The sequence below is a fragment of the Symphalangus syndactylus genome, chromosome 1 (assembly GCF_028878055.3).
Source record: "Symphalangus syndactylus isolate Jambi chromosome 1, NHGRI_mSymSyn1-v2.1_pri, whole genome shotgun sequence".
NCBI lineage: Eukaryota > Metazoa > Chordata > Mammalia > Primates > Hylobatidae > Symphalangus > Symphalangus syndactylus.
Genome location: NC_072423.2, coordinates 6,992,467 through 7,011,410, shown reverse-complemented (window position 1 = coordinate 7,011,410; position 18,944 = coordinate 6,992,467). Strand labels below are relative to the sequence as shown.

The window sequence follows — 18,944 nt, the reverse complement described above, 5'->3', positions numbered from 1 at the left end:
TCTCATCATACTCAACGTGTGTCTGTCAATCGGTTAGCCTCTTATCAAATTTTGCTTGTACCATCTTCCAATATTGCTACTTCCAGCATAATAATCTGAATCTGGCTACTCTCTTGCCAGGCCCTTCTGACAAGACCCCTCGTGACTGTGTTCTGATGACTGACTTCTCACCCCCAGGACAGACCTACAAGAGATGCCACTGGATAATGCTAAAGTAGAATGGTATACAGTTGGCTCTTATTTAAGAGGTAAGGATGGAAATTTTGGAGCAGGATATGCTGTGGTTTCCTTACTAGAGGTAATTAAAGCCGGTCCTCTTCCCGAAGCCAGATCATCTCAAGTGGCCGAGTTGATTGCCTTGACCCGAGCTTGTCAACTGGCAAAATACAAGACTGCAAACATTTGCACCGACACCTACTATGCTTATGGGGTTTGCATGACTTTGGGATGCTATGGAAAGACAGGATATTTAGCCTCCTCAGGGCAACCCATAAAAAATGTACAACATGTATCAGAGCTGTTAGAAGCTATTCTAAAACCCAAACGTTTGGCAATTATAAAAATCCCAGTCGAAGATTTTACCAGGACCTCAAAGACAGAGATGTCACATTCTCACCAGCCACTATTGAAAACGAACTTATAAAGTTCTGCCGGGAAGCAAGAGGCAAAGAGAATCGGTTGTGCTACTATATCGGGGCCACAGATGATGCAGCCACCAAAATCATCAATGAGGTATCAAAGCCTCTGGCCCACCACATCCCTGTGGAGAAGATCTGTGAGAAGCTTAAGAAGAAGGACAGCCAGATCTGTGAGCTTAAGTATGACAAGCAGATCGACCTGAGCACAGTGGACCTGAAGAAGCTCCGAGTTAAAGAGCTGAAAAAGATTCTGGATGACTGGGGGGAGACATGCAAAGGCTGTGCAGAAAAGTCTGACTACATCCGGAAGATAAATGAACTGATGCCTAAATATGCCCCCAAGGCAGCCAGTGCACGGACTGATTTGTAGTCTGCTCAATCTTTGTTGCACCTGAGGGGGAGAAAACAGTTCAACTGCTTGCTCCCAAAACAGCCTTTTTGTAATTTATTTTTTAAGTGGGCTCCTGACAATACTGTATCAGATGTGAAGCCTGGAGCTTTCCTGATGATGCTGGCCCTACAGTACCCCCATGAGGGGATTCCCTTCCTTCTGTTGCTGGTGTACTCTAGGACTTCAAAGTGTGTCTAGGATTTTTTTATTAAAGAAAAAAAATTTCTAGCAAAAAAAAACAAAAAAAAAAAACAAAACAAACAAACAAACAAAAAACCCCAGTCACTCAAAATTAGACACCACAGAAAGGGTAACCAATTGGCTGATGCCACCGCTAAAAGAGCAGCACCCAAGCCACCAGCCCCAATCCAGGAAATGGCCATAAAACCCGAAACACTTAGAAACATATTGAAAGAAACCCAGAGCAGAGCTCCTACAAAAGAGAAATCTACCTGGAAACAGTCAGGGAGATACTTTTCTCCCCAAACTGAAATACGGTGTGGACCTAATAACCACTATTCCAGTGGGATGCCAGGTGCCCCTTATGGAATATGTCCATAATCTAACCCATTGTAACCCAGATAAAATGATATCCTGGTATAAACAATATTACTGGAAACCATCCTTCACAGTGGCACAAGTTTTACTCTTGATGTGTTATTTGTCCCAAATATAAAGGAAAGCCGCCCAGGGTCATTTTCCCCTTCCAGCTGGACCTTTTGAGGTATGGCAGCTTGATTTTATTCAGCTGCTATCATCTCAAGATTACAAGTATGTTTTACTAATGCTCTGCATGTTTTCCCATTGGGTTAAAGCTTTCCCTGCAGGCAAGCAACAACCATGGCAGCTGGGAAAATCCTACTAGAAAAAATTATCCCACTGTGGCGAGTCCCAAGTGAACTTCACAGCGACAGGAGAACTCACTTTACTGGCCAGGTTATTCAAAATATTTGTAAAATTTGGCCCATATTTTCACATTTCCATTGTGCCTACCATCCCCAATCCTCAGGCCTAGTGGAGAGGCACAACTGGCTAAATTCATCTCCAGGCATTTCACCTCCCCTGCCCAAAGCACTCCCTCTAGTGCTGCTTAAACTCCAATCCACCCCTTTTGGAAAACAACTGTGTCCTCAAGAAATAATAACGGAGGCCCATGTGTATGGGAACAAACATAATCAACCCAACTTTTCTCAAGGGAGATATACTGCAATATTGTGAGGGACTTACAATATTGCCTTAAAGAAAAGCCAAGATTTGTTAAAGATTTCCTTTCATAGTGTGCTCCACGAAGATAAGGTGCCTGGTCACAATCTGCAACCCAGAGATTTTGTCTATTGGAAAAGACATCTAATAAAGAATTCCCTTCAACCCCAATGGAAGGGCCCACACCAGGTACTATTGACTAATCTATGTCCCATAAAATCAGAGGGTGTAGACTCATGGATTCATCTCTCTCATCTTAAGGCACGACCTCCTGAGTGGGCTGTAACTCCCACCAAAGACCTTTGCCTCCAGTTCACTGAACATTGACCTTCAACCCAGGATTAGAAGCAGACAACAGCTGCTGTGGACTGCTTAAACCCAAGACACAGGACCAGGCCTGTACACAAAGAGATGCCTATGTTTACTGTACAATAACCATTACAATTATTGTCCTAGATATACTGTCATCTGCTGTCTAATAAAGAACAGGGCATTTGCCTTGTCTGATTTAACACCCTTTAGTAACTAAGATGAATTTCACAACCTTCCTATTATTAATCATGTATCCCTTCACCTTCTTGCCACTGCCACCCACTGATGCCCATGAAACAAACCTGTTTCTACAATGGGCTCAGCATTATGCAGACAGATTACATAAGAACACCTGCTTGATATGTGGAGTCACACCTCTTTCCAGTGGCTCCAGCCTCCCATGGTGGGTATGCTCCTTCCAAGGTCAGGACTGGATAGAATACCAAAAATTTATTACATCACAGAAACAGTCTGGTATCCTTCGTGCTGGCATAACAAAAGACAATATATATAGATGGCCCATTAAAAACACTCTTGGCCAGGCGCAGTGGCTCACGCCTGTAATCCCAGCACTTTAGGAGGCCGAGGCGGGTGGATCATTTGAGATCAGGAGTTTCAGACCAGGCCTGGCCAACATGGTGAAACCCCGTCTGTACTAAAAATGCAAACATTAGCCAGGTGTCGTGGTGCACACCTGTAATCCCAGCTACTTGGCAGGCTGAGGCAGGAGAATTGCTTGAACCTGGGAGTCGGAGGTTGCAGTGAGCCGAGAACATGCCACTGCACTCCAGCCTGGGCGATGGAGTGAGATTCCATGTCAAAATAAATGAATAAATAAAAACACTCTTAAGAACAAGGGACATGGGAAAAGTTTTTCAGTGGAAAGGACCAGCTCATTAGCTCTCACTTCAGCATTTCCCCCAACTAAAACAAAGTGGTGACCATGCCCCAAACAATGGCCCGTTTTCAAAGTGGAAGAATGCAAACTTGGGATGGATTTATCTGGTTCACCCCTTTGTTCGGCCAACTCAGCCAAAATGCTCCTTTGTGCTGGGAAATCACACCCAGGACCTGTGGCCAAACAGTAGGAAGATATATGGGGTGGACACCTGGAGAATGTTGTGACCACATTATCGTATTATGAGACACTGACTGGCATGCCACCGACTGGGTGCAGTGACCAAGTATTATTGGCTAGCTCCAAATGGGACATATTGGCTTATGTGGCACTAACTTATGGCTGTGGTCACCTCCAGGGTGGTTGGGACGATGCTCCCCAGGTTATGCTTGGGCACAAGGACGAGTAATTCAGACCCTGCCAAAAACAGCAAATCTTTTTCATTTACAATCTCGTTGGACACGTTCAGTATTCCAATGGTATGATCATTTAACTTCAATCTTTGTACCACAGATAGCTACTGAAGATGCTATATGGGATATAGAAGCCTTAACAAATTACACCCAAAAGGCCTGAATGATGGCTACATGAGTTATCTCTTTGCCAAATGATGGGGTCATGCTTATGAGGAAAGCTGTGCTGCAAAATCATATGGCTTTAGATACACTAACGGCAGCACAAGGGGGCACCTGCGCCATAACAACTGAATGTTGTGTGTATATTCCAGAAAATGAAGAACGTAACCCGGCTTATGACTGATATGGAAACCCAGATAATCAACCTATCAGACCCAAAACCCTCACTGATTGGTTGAGCAGTTGGTTTGGATTCTGGGGAACTTGATGGCAGAAGCTAGTGCTTACAATAAGAATAATTTCTGATCTGTCCTGTTTTTGCTTATAATGTTATGGTATATGTTTGCAAGTAAGTCCATGTGTAACTGAAAGGGCTAGGGTAATGACTGCCCGGAGAATTGCTCTAATTGAGGAGGCAGTAATGTAGCCTGACCTAGCTTCCAGTTTTGCCCTCCGTTTGTTGCTGTAAGTCTGGCCTAGGTCCCTATACATTTTTCTTTTTTTCCTCTTTCTTTTTTCCTTTCCTCCCTATTTTTTATCTTCGTGGGACATGATCTCCTAGGAATGAGCATTCCTCGTGACGGAGGACTTGAACTTCTAGGAATAAAGCATCCCAGCAACAACAAACCAGCAGGTGGGAAGAAAGGAGCAAGCAGCAACCTGAGGCCAGGAACCCACATTCCTTTTTAAAATGCTTTTCTCCAAAAGATGTTAAAGAAAAAAAAGGGGGGAAATGTGAAAGGAAATTAAATTTTGGGATGCCAAACTCATTTAGCCAAAGGGAAAAGTCAAGCTGGGAACTGGGTCACGCAAACCTGTCTCCCCTTTTTGGTTCCTAAATAAGATGGCTACAAGATGAAAGGCTACACGCCTCCCCTATATTCTGCCCACAAGGAGATTCCTGGTGAGCTGTTCAAATTTTACCATGGTGGCCAGGCGCGGTGGCTCAGGCCTGTAATCCCAGCACTTTGGAAGGCCGAGGCGGGCGGATCACTTGAGGTCAGGAGTTTGAGACCAGCTTGGCCAACATGGGGAAACCCCGTCTCTACTAAAAATACAAAAAGTAGCTGGGTGTGGTGGCACACAGCTGTAATCCCAGCTACACGAGAGGCTGAGGTGGGAGAATTGTTTGAACCTGGAAGGTGGAGGTTGCAGTGAGCCGAGATCACACCAGTGCCCTCCAGCCTGGGCGGCAGAGCGAGACTCCATCTCAAAAAAATAAAAACAAAAATAAAACTTAACCAAGGCAATGCAAATTGATAGCTTATCTTTACAGGTGCAGTCACCCTAGCCCATCTGATTGTTCCCCTACCACATTTTGTCTGCGTTATCTTATGTAAAATGCAGATTCCCCACGTTTTTCCTCTGCCCCTGTTTGTGAAAACTCTATGCTTCTCAATACTCCGCCCTTTCCCCTTTAAATCTGGAGCCCTCAAAATCATCTTTGGAGAAGGGCATAGACCTGTCTCCTGGGTGCGTCCTTAACTTTGGCAAATAAATCTCCTAAAATGATAAGAGACTTGTCTCGTCGTTTTCTTCGATTGACAATATATACACACATACATACACGTACACACACACATATACGCGCACGCACATGCATATACATGTCCACACGCACACACACGTACATACATATACACATATGCACACATACACATGTACACATCCACACGCGCCCACATACACACAGACGTGTCTCACACCACAGCAGCCGCCTCGGGGGAGTCACAGTCCACGCATCCCCAACACTGCGGTCGCGCTCACTTCTCTTTCCACACCCGGGGGGAGCAGCTTCTCCGCTGGGCCACGCTGACTCCAGGGAGGCGGGCGGGGCGAGACCACTTCTGGGGAGGACGCCCAATCTGGGGTCTTTCTCTAGGTGCCCGGGGAGGAGGCGGCGCAGGAGCAAAGACCTGGAGGGCCCAGTGGCGGAAACAGACGGACCCCTCGCAGCCTCCCGCCGACAGCGGCCCTGCCCAGGTCTCCAGGCTTCGATGCCTTGGTTGCTTTGTGCAGCGCACCCGCCTACGTCAGTTCCCAGCATTTAAACAAAACGTGTTCCCTAGCTACGCAGCGCCAGGCAACCAGGCGATCCCCAGGCTTCCCCGAACAGCACACCCTCCGCGCAGCCCACGCGGCCTCCCCACACCCCGCTCCCGCCGGCCCCGCCTCGCGTCGTCCTTCGCCCCGCCCCCGTTGCCGCCCCCCGCCGGCACACTGCCCACCTGGCGTTGTCTTCACCCCGCCTACACGCCGCTCGCCTCGCTCTAGTAGTCGCCCACCTCGCGCTGTCCTTCTCGCGTCTTCGCCCCGCCCATTCACCGCCCGCCTCGCGTCAGTCTTCGCCCCGCCCATTCACCGCCCGCCTCGCGTCAGTCTTCGCCCCGCCCATTCACCGCCCGCCTCGCGTCAGTCTTCAGCCCGCCCACTCGCCGTCCGCCTCGCGCCTTCGCCTCTCCGCCGTTGTCGCCCCGCCCCCTCTTGCGCCCAGTCTTCGCCCCGCCCTGCGCCGTCGCCCCGTCCACACGCCGTCCGCCTCGCGTCGTCTTCGCCCTGCCCACCTACCGTCCGCCTCGGGCCTTCGCCCCTCCAGCGTCGTTGCCCGGCTCGCCTTGCACCCTGTCCCCGCCCCGCCCTGCACCATCGCCCCGCCCACACACCGCCTGCCAGGCGTGAGTCTTCTTCGCGCTCCGCGCCGTCGCCCCGCCCACACGCCGCCACCCTCGTGTCCGTCGTCGCTCCGCGCCTGCGCCCGTTGTCGCCCTGCTAGCTCCGGGTTCCGGGGCCGCGCTATGTGGGCTGCGGCGGGCGGGCTGTGGCGCTCCCGCGCGGGTCTCCGGGCCCTGCTCCGTAGCCGCGAGGCTGCGCTGTTTCCGGGCTGCGAGCGGGGACTGCACTGCTCTGCTGTCTCCTGCAAGAACTGGCTCAAGAAATTTGCCTCGAAAACCAAGTAATGCGGCGGGGGGCGGTGTCCCTGGGCGCGGTATTCCCTAGGGGGCGGTGTCCGCGGGTTGCGGCGTCCGCTCAGCCGCGTTCTTGCGCCCACGCGGCCTGGCTCGCCAGTTCCTGCTTCCTGGGGTCTGCAGCAGTTCCAGCCCTCACTGGCAACATTTGCAGTTTTTGTGTTCGTGGACGTGTGTTGGGTTAAAAAAACAAAGTAACAATGTGTGTTTATTTTTATTCTTGTCACCAGACGTAATTTTCAGGAGATGAGTTTCAGAAAATGAGGAAAAATGGAAAAATATAAGAATTTCCTTGCTAATGTTGACTTTCTGGTGTGGAGTTAATTTGAAGACTAAAACTTGTCATGATAATTAGTGTTTTTAAGTGATGAAAGATAAGTACAATAAAATACATTGACTTTTCAGACTGGTTTTAGTTCTTCTAAGTATGGTAGGTGGTTGTATGTTTTCTACTTTAATACACTACTTTTAAAGACAGTTTTAGACCCTGCAGAAAAATTGCAAAAATAGTACCGCGTTCCTGTGTGCTGGCACCCAGCTCCCCCTGTATTAGCGTCGGACTTTAGCTTCCAACGTGTTCCAGTTAATGAGCCGATATTGATAGAGTGTTGCTAACTGAAGCTCATACTTTGTTCACTTTTCGTTGGTTCTGCCTGCTGTCCCTTCCTGTCCCAGGTCCCCGCCCAAGGTCCACGTAACATTGAATTGTCTTGTTTCTTTAGGCTGGGGTAGCGTCCCAGACTGTCCCTGTTTTTGATGGCTGTGCCAATTTTGAGGGGTACTGGTCAGGTGCTTTGCAGGATGCCTCTCTGTTGGAATGTGCCTGTTTTTTTAATGCTTAGACGTGGATTATGGCTTTTGGGGAGGAAGACTACAGAGGTAAAGGCCATTCTCATCGCACCGTATCCAGGGTCCACGTTGGCCGTGATCCCCTGCATGAGGTGCTTGCCAGGGGATCTACCGTAAAGTTACTCTTTTTGCCCCCTTTCCTTACTGTACTCTGGGAGAAAGTCGCTGTGTGCAGCCCCCGCCTAAGGAGTGGGGAATTTTGCTCATAAGTGATTTGCATTCTGCACAGGGAGTGTGTCTCTTCACCCCATTTATTAATTCATTCATATCACTGAGAACTCATGGGTTATAATCCCGTGTTACTTAGTTTTGTTCAAATGTTTCCAGCTCAGGCCCTTAGGAGCCCACTAAGCTCCTGTGTCCTGTTTGCATACCCTGTCATTATGGGGTTTTGCTGGGTTTTGTGTGTGTTAAACACTTTTCCTACTTTCTGGCACTACAAGATACTCCAGGCTCATCTTGTGTGTTTTGTACCGCAGCCCTAAAAGCCATTTCTCCAAGGAGCCCTCGTTCCTTTTATTGGAGAGAGAGATTAGAAACCATGGGTGCTGGGTGTGTGCATTGCTTCTGGGGTGTCTGTCTTTTGGGCCATCTCATCTGACGAAAGGATATATGTGTTTCTACTAACCCTTGTGTAAATATGCACCTATAAACATTTCTGTGTATAGCCATCTGTCTCCAACTTCAGACGTACTGTGTGGATCATTCTAGCCTCCTCTCCTTGCTTGTCTGTAAGTCGCACTCCAATGGTGAGCGTGGCTCCCACTATCCATTTGCTTAATTGTTCAGTCTCAGTCTATGCCTGTAACAGCATCCGAATCCTTTACCTGAACTTCCATGGGAAACATCTTTATCAATTAGAGTATAGTGTTTCTGTGCAGTTTGGTAGGTGTCTTTTTAAGATCCTCTCTCTAACCTTGGGACTAGAAGTAGAATTTAGGTAAAAATTATGAGATTGAATTAAAACCATCTTCAGCCTCTTCCCCACAACTCATGTTGTTATCAATTAAATTCTGAAATTTTTTAGGATGGCCAGTAACGTAACGTCTAAGTTTAGCCCCTTATAAACAGTTATGGTATCATAACCTCTTAAATTAGCTTATGTAACTTTTTGACTTTGCCATCGCTAACATAATGCTTATTTTCTCCCCAAAGAAAAAAGTTTTGGTATGAAAGTCCTTCCTTGGGCTCTCACTCGGTGAGTATAAGCCATGAGCCACTTTATAATCTTGATGGGAGTGAGGGTTTAAAAGTTGGCAAAACTCTTACCTGGAGGTCTTTCCATTTCTGTATGGGAGGGGACAGTGTCTATGTGGATGCGACTGGATGCCATTGGCAACATGGAGTTTTGACCTTTTTTAAAAAAAAAAGTACTGACATTAATGTTTTCTGGAAAGTCATATCTTTTATCAAATTATAATATGGTAATACCCATTCAGTTTTTAGTGTGTGTGTACCATAAAAGTTTATACAATATATGGTTCCCATTCTGAAAAGTAAATACATCACATATACTAAAAATTATTGAATTATTCCCTTTAGCAGGGTGAACTTTATGGTATGTGAATTATATCTCAACAAATTTTTTTTGAGAAAATATTTACTTGCAGTACTTTTAATCTTGGAGGGTTACCAGGTAAAATCTAAAAGGATCCCGGTTTATAAAACTTTATCTTAATGAAAGCTGAGGCAGCTGAGAGTGATAGCGGCTGTTGATCTGGTTGCCCATCCAGCCCTCCCCCAGCCCCTGTTGTGTGACTTGGTGAGTTTGGAGTTGTAACGCTGCCCTTGGGGTGTGCTCTTCTTCTTGATGGAGACTTACAAACCATCCAAGTTGGAACTCCTCGTGAGGAGCACCTCAAAGAAAACCAGGAAGGAGGACTATGTGCGCCTGAGGGCCCTGAACGGCCTCCTCTATAAGGCACTGACAGACCTGCTGTGTACCCCTGAAGTGAGTCAGGAGCTGTATGACCTTAACGTGGAGCTCTCCAAGGTAGGCTGTGTGGCCAAAGAGAAGAAATGGGTTGAGATAGCAGGTCTGGCACTTACTTTACCTGGCCCAGTCTTGCCTGACAATTAAAAAAAGATGCTTTAGACTGGGCGCGGTGGCTCACGCCTGTAATCCCAGCACTTTGGGAGGCTGAGGCGGGTGAATCACGAGGTCAGGAGATTGAGACGATCCTGGCTAACACAGTGAAACCCTGTCTCTACTAAAAATAGAAAAACTTACCTGGGCGTGGTGGCGGGCGCCTGTAGTCCCAGCTACTTGGGAGGCTGAGGCAGGAGAATCGCTTGAACCCGGGAGGCGGAGGTTGCAGTGAGCTGATACCGCACCTCTGCACTCCAGCCTGGGCAACAGAGTGAGACTCCGTCTCAAAAAAAAAAAAAAAAAAAAGCCACTTTAGCACTTATAAAGTCTTAATTCTGGGTTGCAGAAACAGAAATGATGCTCAGTCTGGTCACTGGAGCCCTGAAGACAGATGGTGGGTGTCTGTGCTGTGCAGAGGCAGATGTCTCACTGCAAGGCGGGAGTCCTGTGACCAAACAGCACATTGTCAGATAATAGAAGGTCTAAGCCTGCTGTGGGAGGAGGATACATCTGCATGTACCTCATTGTCAGATAATAGAAGGTCTAAGCCTGCTGTGGGAGGAGGATACATCTGCATGTACCTCAGTGCAGTGGTACAGGAGGTGACTTCCTCTGACCCACCCAGTGAGTTGTAAGGAGAAAAGGCAGCATCAAGCATTTTTGATTAGCGTCTCAGGGCAGGTGGCTGTGAGGCAAGCGTGGGGTCAGGATTCTGGTTTGGTTTGCGGGTCCTGGTGAAGAGGGGAGGGAGGTTTTGGTTTCTGGGGCCCTCCTTCACCTGGGGGCGTGGTGTGGCAGCAGGCGGTGGCCTCCAGCAGCATGCCAGAGCCCTGGCTTGGGTGGGAGGGGCGTCTGCAGCTGTCGTTTTCATCTCCTGGATGTTGTTTGTCTTGAAAACCCATGTAAACTAAAAAGTGACCGTGGCGGGGTGGGGTCTCAGGTTTCCCTGACTCCAGACTTCTCAGCCTGCCGAGTGTACTGGAAGACAATGCTGTCTGCTGAGCAGAACGCACACATGGAGGCCGTCTTGCAGAGAAGTGCCGCGCACATGAGGTGATGACCTTTGCTTTTGGAATGTACTTTTTGCTCACACCCTGAATTTCTCAGCCGTTTCACTTGTAGGTGGACTTTAACTTTTCATTGAGTACTTTTGCTTTTAAAGAAAATTTTGGAAGCATTTTCTTGAAGTTCATAGTATAATTTGCATTTTCGTATAAGCTATAATGTAGGTTAGCATTTCTCAAAGTGTGCCAGGATCCCTAGGGATCTGGAGATCCTGTCAGGGAGTTCATTAGGGTAAGACGTTGTTTCACCTCTCCTGCTGTGTTGACATTTGCACTGAGGGTACAGAAACCATGAGGGAAGACTGCTGGTGCCATGCTGCCAGCCAGTGCTGTAGGGGCGCCATGCCACGTGCCTAGAGTAAAAGACAATGTCACTTTTACTGAAGAATATCCCAGATGAGGATGGACATGGTGCGTCTCACCTGTAATCCCCGCACCTTGGGTTGCTCAGGCGGGAGGATCACTTGAGGCCAGGAGTTCAGGACCAGTCTGGGCAAGATGGCGAGACCCCGTCTCTACAAAAAAATAAAAAACCAGGCACAGTGGCAGCACACGCATGTAGTCGCACCTACACAGGAGGCTGAGGTGGGAGGTAACCCCTGGATTCCTGCCAGCCCAGGAATTTGAGGTGGCAGTGAGCCGTGATAATGTACGCACATTCCGGCCTGGGCAACGGAGCAAGACCCTGTCTCTCAAAGAAAAATTAAAAAATCCGAGACAGTTTATCAAAAATTATTAATTGTATTAAATCTCGACCCTTGAGCATGTCTTTTTCATATTTTTTGTAATGGGAAGTACATGTAAATCACCTGCTGTCTGGAGAATGCTGAACAGAAAAGCATCAGTGAGCAGACCGTTCAGGTTTGGGTGTTTGGCAGACATTCTTTCAAAAATGAGCGAGTGAACCCACCACTCCAGAGCAGACAACCGACCATGTCTGTTGCCAGTGATAAAATTTAAGCTTTCAAGTGAAAGTCAGAAATTTTGGAAACTTGTATTCACCACTGTGAGTTTGACAACTTCCATGTACTTGAGACTCTTCTGATGAGATTGGCAGCGACCTTAACAAACGTGCTGTTGTATGATAAACTGTGTCAACGCTTTTAAAATCTGCGTAACTAGGTGAGCTATTGTTTTCCAAATGACCAGTGTATGAGGTTACGAAACCATACGCTGAGAGATCAATTCAAAGTGTGAGCCAGATGGTGAGTTTTAATGTAGCAGAGTGTGACAGGTTGGTTGGTGTGGTTTCAGATTCCTCATTGCAACTATGTATTTATTTATTTGAGATGGAGTCGTGCTCTGTCGCCCAGGCTGGAGGGCAGTGGAGTGATACTGGCTCACTGCAACCTCTGCGTCCCGGGTTCAAGTGATTCTCATGCCTCAGCCTCCTGAGTAGCTAGGGTTACAGACGCCCGCCACCATGCCCAGCTAATTTTTGTGTTTTTAGTAGAGATGAGGTTTCACTATGTTGGCCAGGCTGGGACAACTGACCTTTAATAGAGTTCGTTTGTTGAATTTTTGTGACAAAGAAGATCCATACTTTTCTCAGGGCTGTTAAATTCTGTCTTTCCCAACACATAACTGGGAGGCCTGATTTTTTTTTTGCTTTTTTTGAGACAGGATCTCATTCTGTCTCCCAGGCTGGAGTGCAGAGACACAGTCTTGGCTCACTGCAGCCTCAACCTCCCAGGCTCAAGTGATCTTCCTGCCTCAGCCTCCCATACAGCTGGAAGCACAGGTGCATGCCACCACACTTGGCTAATTTTGTATTTTTTGTAGAGATAGGGTCTCCCTATGTTGCCTAGGCTGGTCTCCAACTCCTGGGCTTAAGCAATCCTGTGGCCTGAGCCTCCCAAAGTGCTGAGATTACAGGCATGAGCTACTGCGCTGGCTCTTCTTGTATTGCAGTGAGAGGAAGGACAGAGTGCAGAAGCAGCAATGAGATCCCAGCTGTCTTCCATGAAGCTGGCCTTGGAGAATTTGCAAATATGTAACAATGCCATGCTTCTCATTGATTTTGTGGGGGGAATATATAATTTTTTTTTGTTAAAAATGTCTATGTAAACGTTTAGTGGGTTTTTAAGTGACTTTAAAAAGACATAGCTTTTAGAGTTCTCAGTTTTAGTTTGTCGTATAGTAAATATTGATTGATAGAACCCAATGCTCTTTGGGGTCTTCAGTAATTTTTAAGAGTGTAAAGGATCCTGGGACCAACAGTTTTGGGAATTGCTGAGCTGGGTGATAATAAAGAAATTATTCAGTTTCCTCCTCAGTTTTAAAAAATGCAGAAATCCAGCTCACTGACCAGCTCTCTGAGAACTGGAATTCCTCCTTTCTGCCTCCCTTCTTATCATGCCCCATGTTTAGGGTGGGGACAGATGTAGAAAAGGTGGCCATGTGTGGACTTCGTTCCAGGTACCCTGCCTGGCTTCCCTGCATCATTACCACACACGATGATGCCCAGGGGTCTGTGAAACTGCATATCAGAGAACGCTCATTTCTTACTGTTTAACAAAAGCAAGAAAATGGGAGATTATTGACAAGTGTTGAAACAGCATTGTTTTCTGATTTTTAGGTATCAGAAAATTCAGTTGAGCTGAATGTCCCTCTTCCCAACTCCTGTGGTCACCCAAGATTTAGGGTCAACGTTTTCCATAGCTGTGTACCGAAGATTTGTGGTCACGGCTTTCACTGGTTATATGTGCCATGCCTACATTGGCCCTAGGTCTGTATTATGTGATGTGCGTGATACAAATATCACTTCTGTGTCTAATATCTGGGAACCTGAGGGTCGTGTCGTGCCAGGGCATGTCCACTGAGCGCAGGAGGACAGGCTGTTAGTGCACAGACCCTGGAGCCCAAGGTCACGGTGATGAGTTCAGATCAGGTTATTTACACAGATCTCACAAGTTGTGTTGAGAAAAGTCAAGGCAATTGCAGTTATGATGCATTTTGCAACCCTTTTTTGATGTGGTAGTTGACTAAAGATGACTCTTCTGGGCTGACGTTTTCATTTTTGAGTAATACAATAAATCTCACTCCTGCCTCTTTTTTTTTTTTTTTTTTTTTTTTTTTGAGACGGAGTCTTGCTCTTTCACCCAGGCTGGAGTGCAGTGGTGCTGACTCGGCTCACTGCAAGTTCTGCCTCTTGGGTTCAGGCCATTCTCCTGCCTCAGCCTTCTGAGTAGCTGGGACTACAGGCGCCCGCCACTGCACCCGGCTAATTTTTTGTATTTTTAGTAGAGACGGGGTTTCACCGTGTTAGCCAGGATAGCCTTAATCTCCTGACCTCGCGATCTGCCCGCCTCGGCCTCCCAAAGTGCTGGGATTACAGGCGTGAGCCACCGCGCCCGGCCTCTCACTCCTGCCTCTTAGTGACATCTTGAATCTTATGTTCAGCACTGTCACACCTCTCCACTGAGTGTCACGGCACAGCTGTGAGGGTCTGTGCATTCTCTCTCCTAGGCACCTTTTGATGTCCCAGCAGACCCTGAGGAATGTGCCACCGATAGTGTTTATTCAAGACAAGGGAAATGCAGCTCTAGCTGAGGTAAGGTTTTCAAAAAAACTTTTTAAAATTTAAAAATTTTTATTTTTTTAATTAGAGACAGGGTCTTGCTGTATTGTCCAGGCTAGTCTTGAACTCCTGGCCTCAAGGGATCCTTCTGCCTCGGCCTCCCAAAGTGCTGGGATTTATAGGTGTGAGCCACCGGGCCCAGGTAATAATTAACTTTTTATAACATAAACGCTTAAATGAATAAAATTTTAAATTTAAGTTTTAAATCCTGAAAAGATAATGCACAGTTAAAAAAGAGAAGAGGCCAGGCGCAGTGGCTCAAGCCTGTAATCCCAGCACTTTGAGAGGCCGAGGCAGGTGGATCACAAGGTCAGGAGTTCGAGACTATCCTGGCCAATACTGTGAAACCCTGTCTCTACTAAAAATCCAAAAAAATTAGCCGGGCGTGGTGGTGCGCACCTGTAGTCTCAGCTGCTCGGGAGGCTGAGGCAGAAGAATCAGTTGAACCAGGGAGGCGGAGGTTGCAGTGAGCCGAGATTGTGCCACTGCACTCCAGCCTGGGCGACAGAGTGAGAAGAAACCACTGAGAAGGGAACAAATGAAAAGTAGTGAAAGAAGGGTGCAAATGAAAGGCTCTCCCTTGCTCCTGTGCCCCTGTTCCCAGCCCAGGTCCCCAGAGGTAATTGCTGTTTCTGGTTTTAATTTTTTTATGCTTATCACTGTAGCTCTAACTAGGGTATGAACTCGACACGGTCAGAGTTGCCCTCCCACGCCTGTCTCCCCTCCCACCACTTGACGTGGATCAGTCCACTCTCGTTTCACACTATTGGGGCGGCTTATGAGACTTAGGTCTGTCCTGTAGCCATAAGTGCTTTTATCATCACTTTCCTTGCTTTAGAGATGGGTTAGCTATAAAGATTAAAAACGTGTACACATATACTTCTCTGGGTGGTGGCTACCTGGCAGTTACTAAGATATGTTATACCTTCAGAAAGTCAGTCAAAAATCAGCGAATAGCGTTTGCGGTATTATAGTTATAGGTAACTGTTATTCAGTATAGGACCAGACAGCATTTGGATCCACAGAAGAAAAAGATCCAGTCTGACGTTTTTGGTTTTTGTTAATCAGTGTATAGGTAACACTAAAAACATTGTACAAGTAGTAAGCTTGACAGATATGTGATTTCCCTTGCTAGAAAAAGAAACGAAGGAGTGAAGTTACAGTCCCTGCTGTAAGGAATCAAGGACAGTTTAGGTCATGGCAGTGTGCCTCAGGGCATCAGCAAGGCGTTCCCTGGGGAGGACGTGCCAGTCTCTCTGAGCTCAGCACCCCAGGCTCCTGTCTCTGGGGAGGGAGGTCCCATCAGGTGGTGTGGGTTCCAGAACAGTCACTGGACAGGGGAGAGCACATGCTGTGCTTGGCGCAGGATGAGGGCACCCCCGGAGGCAGGGGATAGGCAGGCCAGGGTTCGGGTGGAATGCATTGTCCAGCAGGGCTTGTGGGCCATTGCCGTGGTGTGGATGGCATTCCGTGAGCCTGGCTGAGGAGCAGTTTTCTCTTGTAGTTTAGGCTCCCAGCTTTGTGACTGTCCCCATCATCTTTTACCTTGTCTTGCTGGGAGGCTTTTGTCCCCCCAAGCACACAAACTCTGTGGCAAAACTGAAGCATTTTGCAAAACTACCTTAGAAACCAGTTAATGGTTAGTTAGTTAATTCAACTAACGCTTAACTGGTTTCTTCATAAATTTGACTAACAAGTCTAAAATGTAGTTTTTAAAAAGCCTCACTTTGTTATCAGAGAAAATGTGTGATGTTAAAGTAACAGTAAGGTATTTGAAAGCATAGGCTACTGAACAGGTCCTAGTATTTGGGAAGAGTCAATAGAAGGAATTGTGCAAAGTCTGATCAAAAGCTCTGCAGTTAACAATGCTGGTGTTACGTGGAGCCCGGCTGTAAGTATGGCGGTGGGGATGTGGCTAACTGGTTTACCCTCTGTGTTCCTCTGTAGCTTGATCAGTTACTGGCAGTCGCAGACTTTGGACCCCGGGATGAAAGAGACGACTTTGTACAAAGTGATTTCAGGTGACGCATGTGGACATATGTTTTGATTCCCAAGGGTAGATTCCTGGGTGTGGAATCGCTGTTTTCCACAGCAGCTGCCCAGCTCCACATCCCCAGTAGCCTGCATGGTCCCCGTGGCACTTGCCCCCAGGGCCGGCAGTCCACATTCACAGGCATGTGCTGTGGCCTGGCCACGTTTACACAGTGAGGGCCTCAGGGGCCACCGGAGGTGTCTGCCATAACTCCTGCAGTGAGGAGAGGGCCTGTTGTCCTCTTCATTCATTCAACACATTGTTATTGAGTGCCCACTGTATGCCAAGCCCTGGTCTAGCACTTAGGATGCAGCTGAATTTGGAACCTGCGTTTCACTAGGGGAGGCCGACAGGAAGCAGTAAACATCACAGATGGGTGTGAGGAGGGGAGTAGAGGGAGGTGGGGGTGGGGCTTGGGAGAGCAGGTCGGGGGTGTGGAAGTTTGGCCTGTGCATGTACACACATACACATCTTTTTCAAACATGTAGCGCCTGACGGAGCCTGTGGGTCCTGGGGTGTTTGTGGGGGGCCCCATCGCAAGCCCGCAGCTGCTAGAGCAGGCCTTGCCTGTGGGCCTTAGACAGCAGCGTCGACATTGCCCGGCACCTGCCAGAGTTGGGTTTAACCAGCCTGCCAGGTGCATCCCTGTGCTGGAAGCAAAGCTCCACACTGTAGCAGGCCTGGCCTGACTGGGTCAGCAAGGGGCAGTGTGGGAGCGGCAGGTCAGGGAGCTGAGCCCAGGGTTTGGAAACTTTCCAAAGTGGAGCCTTGGAAGATACAGGGGCTGTGACATGGCCTTGATTAGGTTCTGTTCACCAAGAATAGACTCTTCATGAAGGCTAATAAGTGGCAGATCTGATAGACCTCACCTGCGATTCTGCCAGTTTAACTGGCCCGAGGCACTGGCCATGCTTAGAGAAAAAAGTTGCAAATGCTTTCTTTCTTTTTTTTTTTCCGAGACAGAGTCTCACTCTGTTGCCCAGGCTAGAGTGCAGCGGTGTGATCTTGGCTTACTGCAACCTCTGCCTCTTGGGTTCAGGTGATTCTCCAGCCTCAGCCTCCCGAGTAGCTGGGATTACAGGTGCCTGCCACCATGCCCAGCTAATTTTTGTATTTTTAGTAGAGACAGGGTTTCACCATGTTGGCCAGGCTGGTCTTGAGTTCCTGACCTCGTGATCCACCCGCCTCAGCCTCCCAAAGTGCTGGGATTACAGATGTGAGCCACCACGCCCGGCGCAAATGCATTTATTGCATACAGTACGGTGCACCTGGACTGTTCTGGCCGAATGCTTCTGACGCTGGAGAAGGTGGAAACCAAAGCCCACCTTCCTTCACTCCTGTCTCCAGTTACCCTCAGAAAGACGTTTGGGAGGGTTCTCAGGCGAATAGATGTGGGAAGTGTGATGTGCTGTTGTGTTGTGGTGACGACACTGTGGACTGGGAGCTTGGTTTGTGCTTGGTGTGAAGCCTCCTCTTCTTTCTTCCCAGGGACCCTGATGCCTCACAACCCTGCGGCACCACAGAGCCGGCCACAAGCTCCAGTCTGTGTGGGATCGATCATGAGGCGCTCAACAAGCAGATTATGGAGTACAAAAGGAGGAAAGATAAAGGGCTCGGGGGCCTGGTGTGGCAGGGGCAGGTGGCTGAGCTGACAACGCAGATGAAAAAGGGAAGGAAGAGGGCCAAGCCCCGCCTGGAGCAGGACAGCTCCCTCAAGAGTTACCTGTCAGGCGAGGAGGTTGAAGATGACCTGGACCTGGTTGGTGCCCCGGACACAGAGGAGTTGGAGGCAGAGAGAGGAGGTGGCAGAACAGAGGATGGCCACAGCTGCGGAGCAAGCAGGGAGTAGATGGAGAGGCGTCAGCTCTGCCCATCCCATGTTTGCAGGGAAAAGCATTGGCACGTGACGCAGCATGTGGCTTCATTGAGACAGTTGATGGAGTTAAAACCATCTGCTCTTCTGCTACTTCAGCATTTTCTAGCTTTTCTGTGTATCCAAAGACAATTTGCTACACAAGTCACTATTTTTTTTCCATATACTGTGTGTAATTTAAAAAATAAAGGGCCATCTTACCACAGATTCTCACAAAAAGAAAATGGTATAATAGTGTCTCTGAGATGCTAGTATGGCCACCTCCACCTGCAGAGCCCTGCAGAGGGTCCCCAGGGCCTCCCACCCCCCTGGAGCTGCTGAGTCGGCACATGGCACTGGGGGCTTTGTCCCTGACTGGCCTCTTTAGCACAGCTTTGTGCAGCAGGTTCCACCTTCTGTTTCAGGCCAAGGTTGGGCAGAAAGTGAGGTGGGTTTGCTGGGGCTTCCTGGGCGACCCTGGCTCTGACTGTGGTT

At 48.2% G+C, this 18,944-nt stretch overlaps 3 protein-coding genes across 4 annotated transcripts in view; 2 read left to right on the top strand and 1 right to left on the bottom strand.

The window, feature by feature from the left end:
- The window catches only part of TXNL4A (thioredoxin like 4A), a 58,049-nt gene extending 51,722 nt beyond the window's left edge, over positions 1 to 6,327 (bottom strand). The window contains exon 1 of the mRNA XM_055295982.2: positions 6,246 to 6,327. The gene's annotated coding sequence lies outside the window, so the exon portion shown is untranslated. The remainder of the gene's footprint in view (positions 1 to 6,245) is intronic.
- LOC129491336 (mesencephalic astrocyte-derived neurotrophic factor-like) lies at positions 448 to 1,255 on the top strand. Its single transcript, XM_055295514.2, has one exon. It carries the CDS (start codon positions 448 to 450, stop codon positions 1,006 to 1,008), a length of 561 nt encoding a protein of 186 aa, XP_055151489.1. The 3' UTR covers positions 1,009 to 1,255.
- A 254-nt stretch (positions 6,328 to 6,581) lies between the features above and the next one.
- On the top strand, positions 6,582 to 18,694 carry RBFA (ribosome binding factor A). Of its 2 annotated transcripts, XM_055295656.2 has the most exons (7): positions 6,582 to 6,970; positions 8,988 to 9,030; positions 9,649 to 9,825; positions 10,862 to 10,974; positions 14,454 to 14,538; positions 16,513 to 16,586; positions 18,086 to 18,694. In XM_055295656.2, the coding sequence occupies exons 1-7, from the start codon at positions 6,813 to 6,815 to the stop codon at positions 18,444 to 18,446; spliced, it is 1,011 nt and encodes a 336-aa protein (XP_055151631.1). In that variant the 5' UTR covers positions 6,582 to 6,812; the 3' UTR covers positions 18,447 to 18,694. The 2 variants fall into 2 exon arrangements, with proteins under 2 accessions (XP_055151631.1, XP_055151645.1); XM_055295670.2 differs by lacking the exon at positions 14,454 to 14,538 and having other exon boundaries at positions 6,679 to 6,970.
- The last annotated feature ends 250 nt before the right edge of the window (positions 18,695 to 18,944 follow it).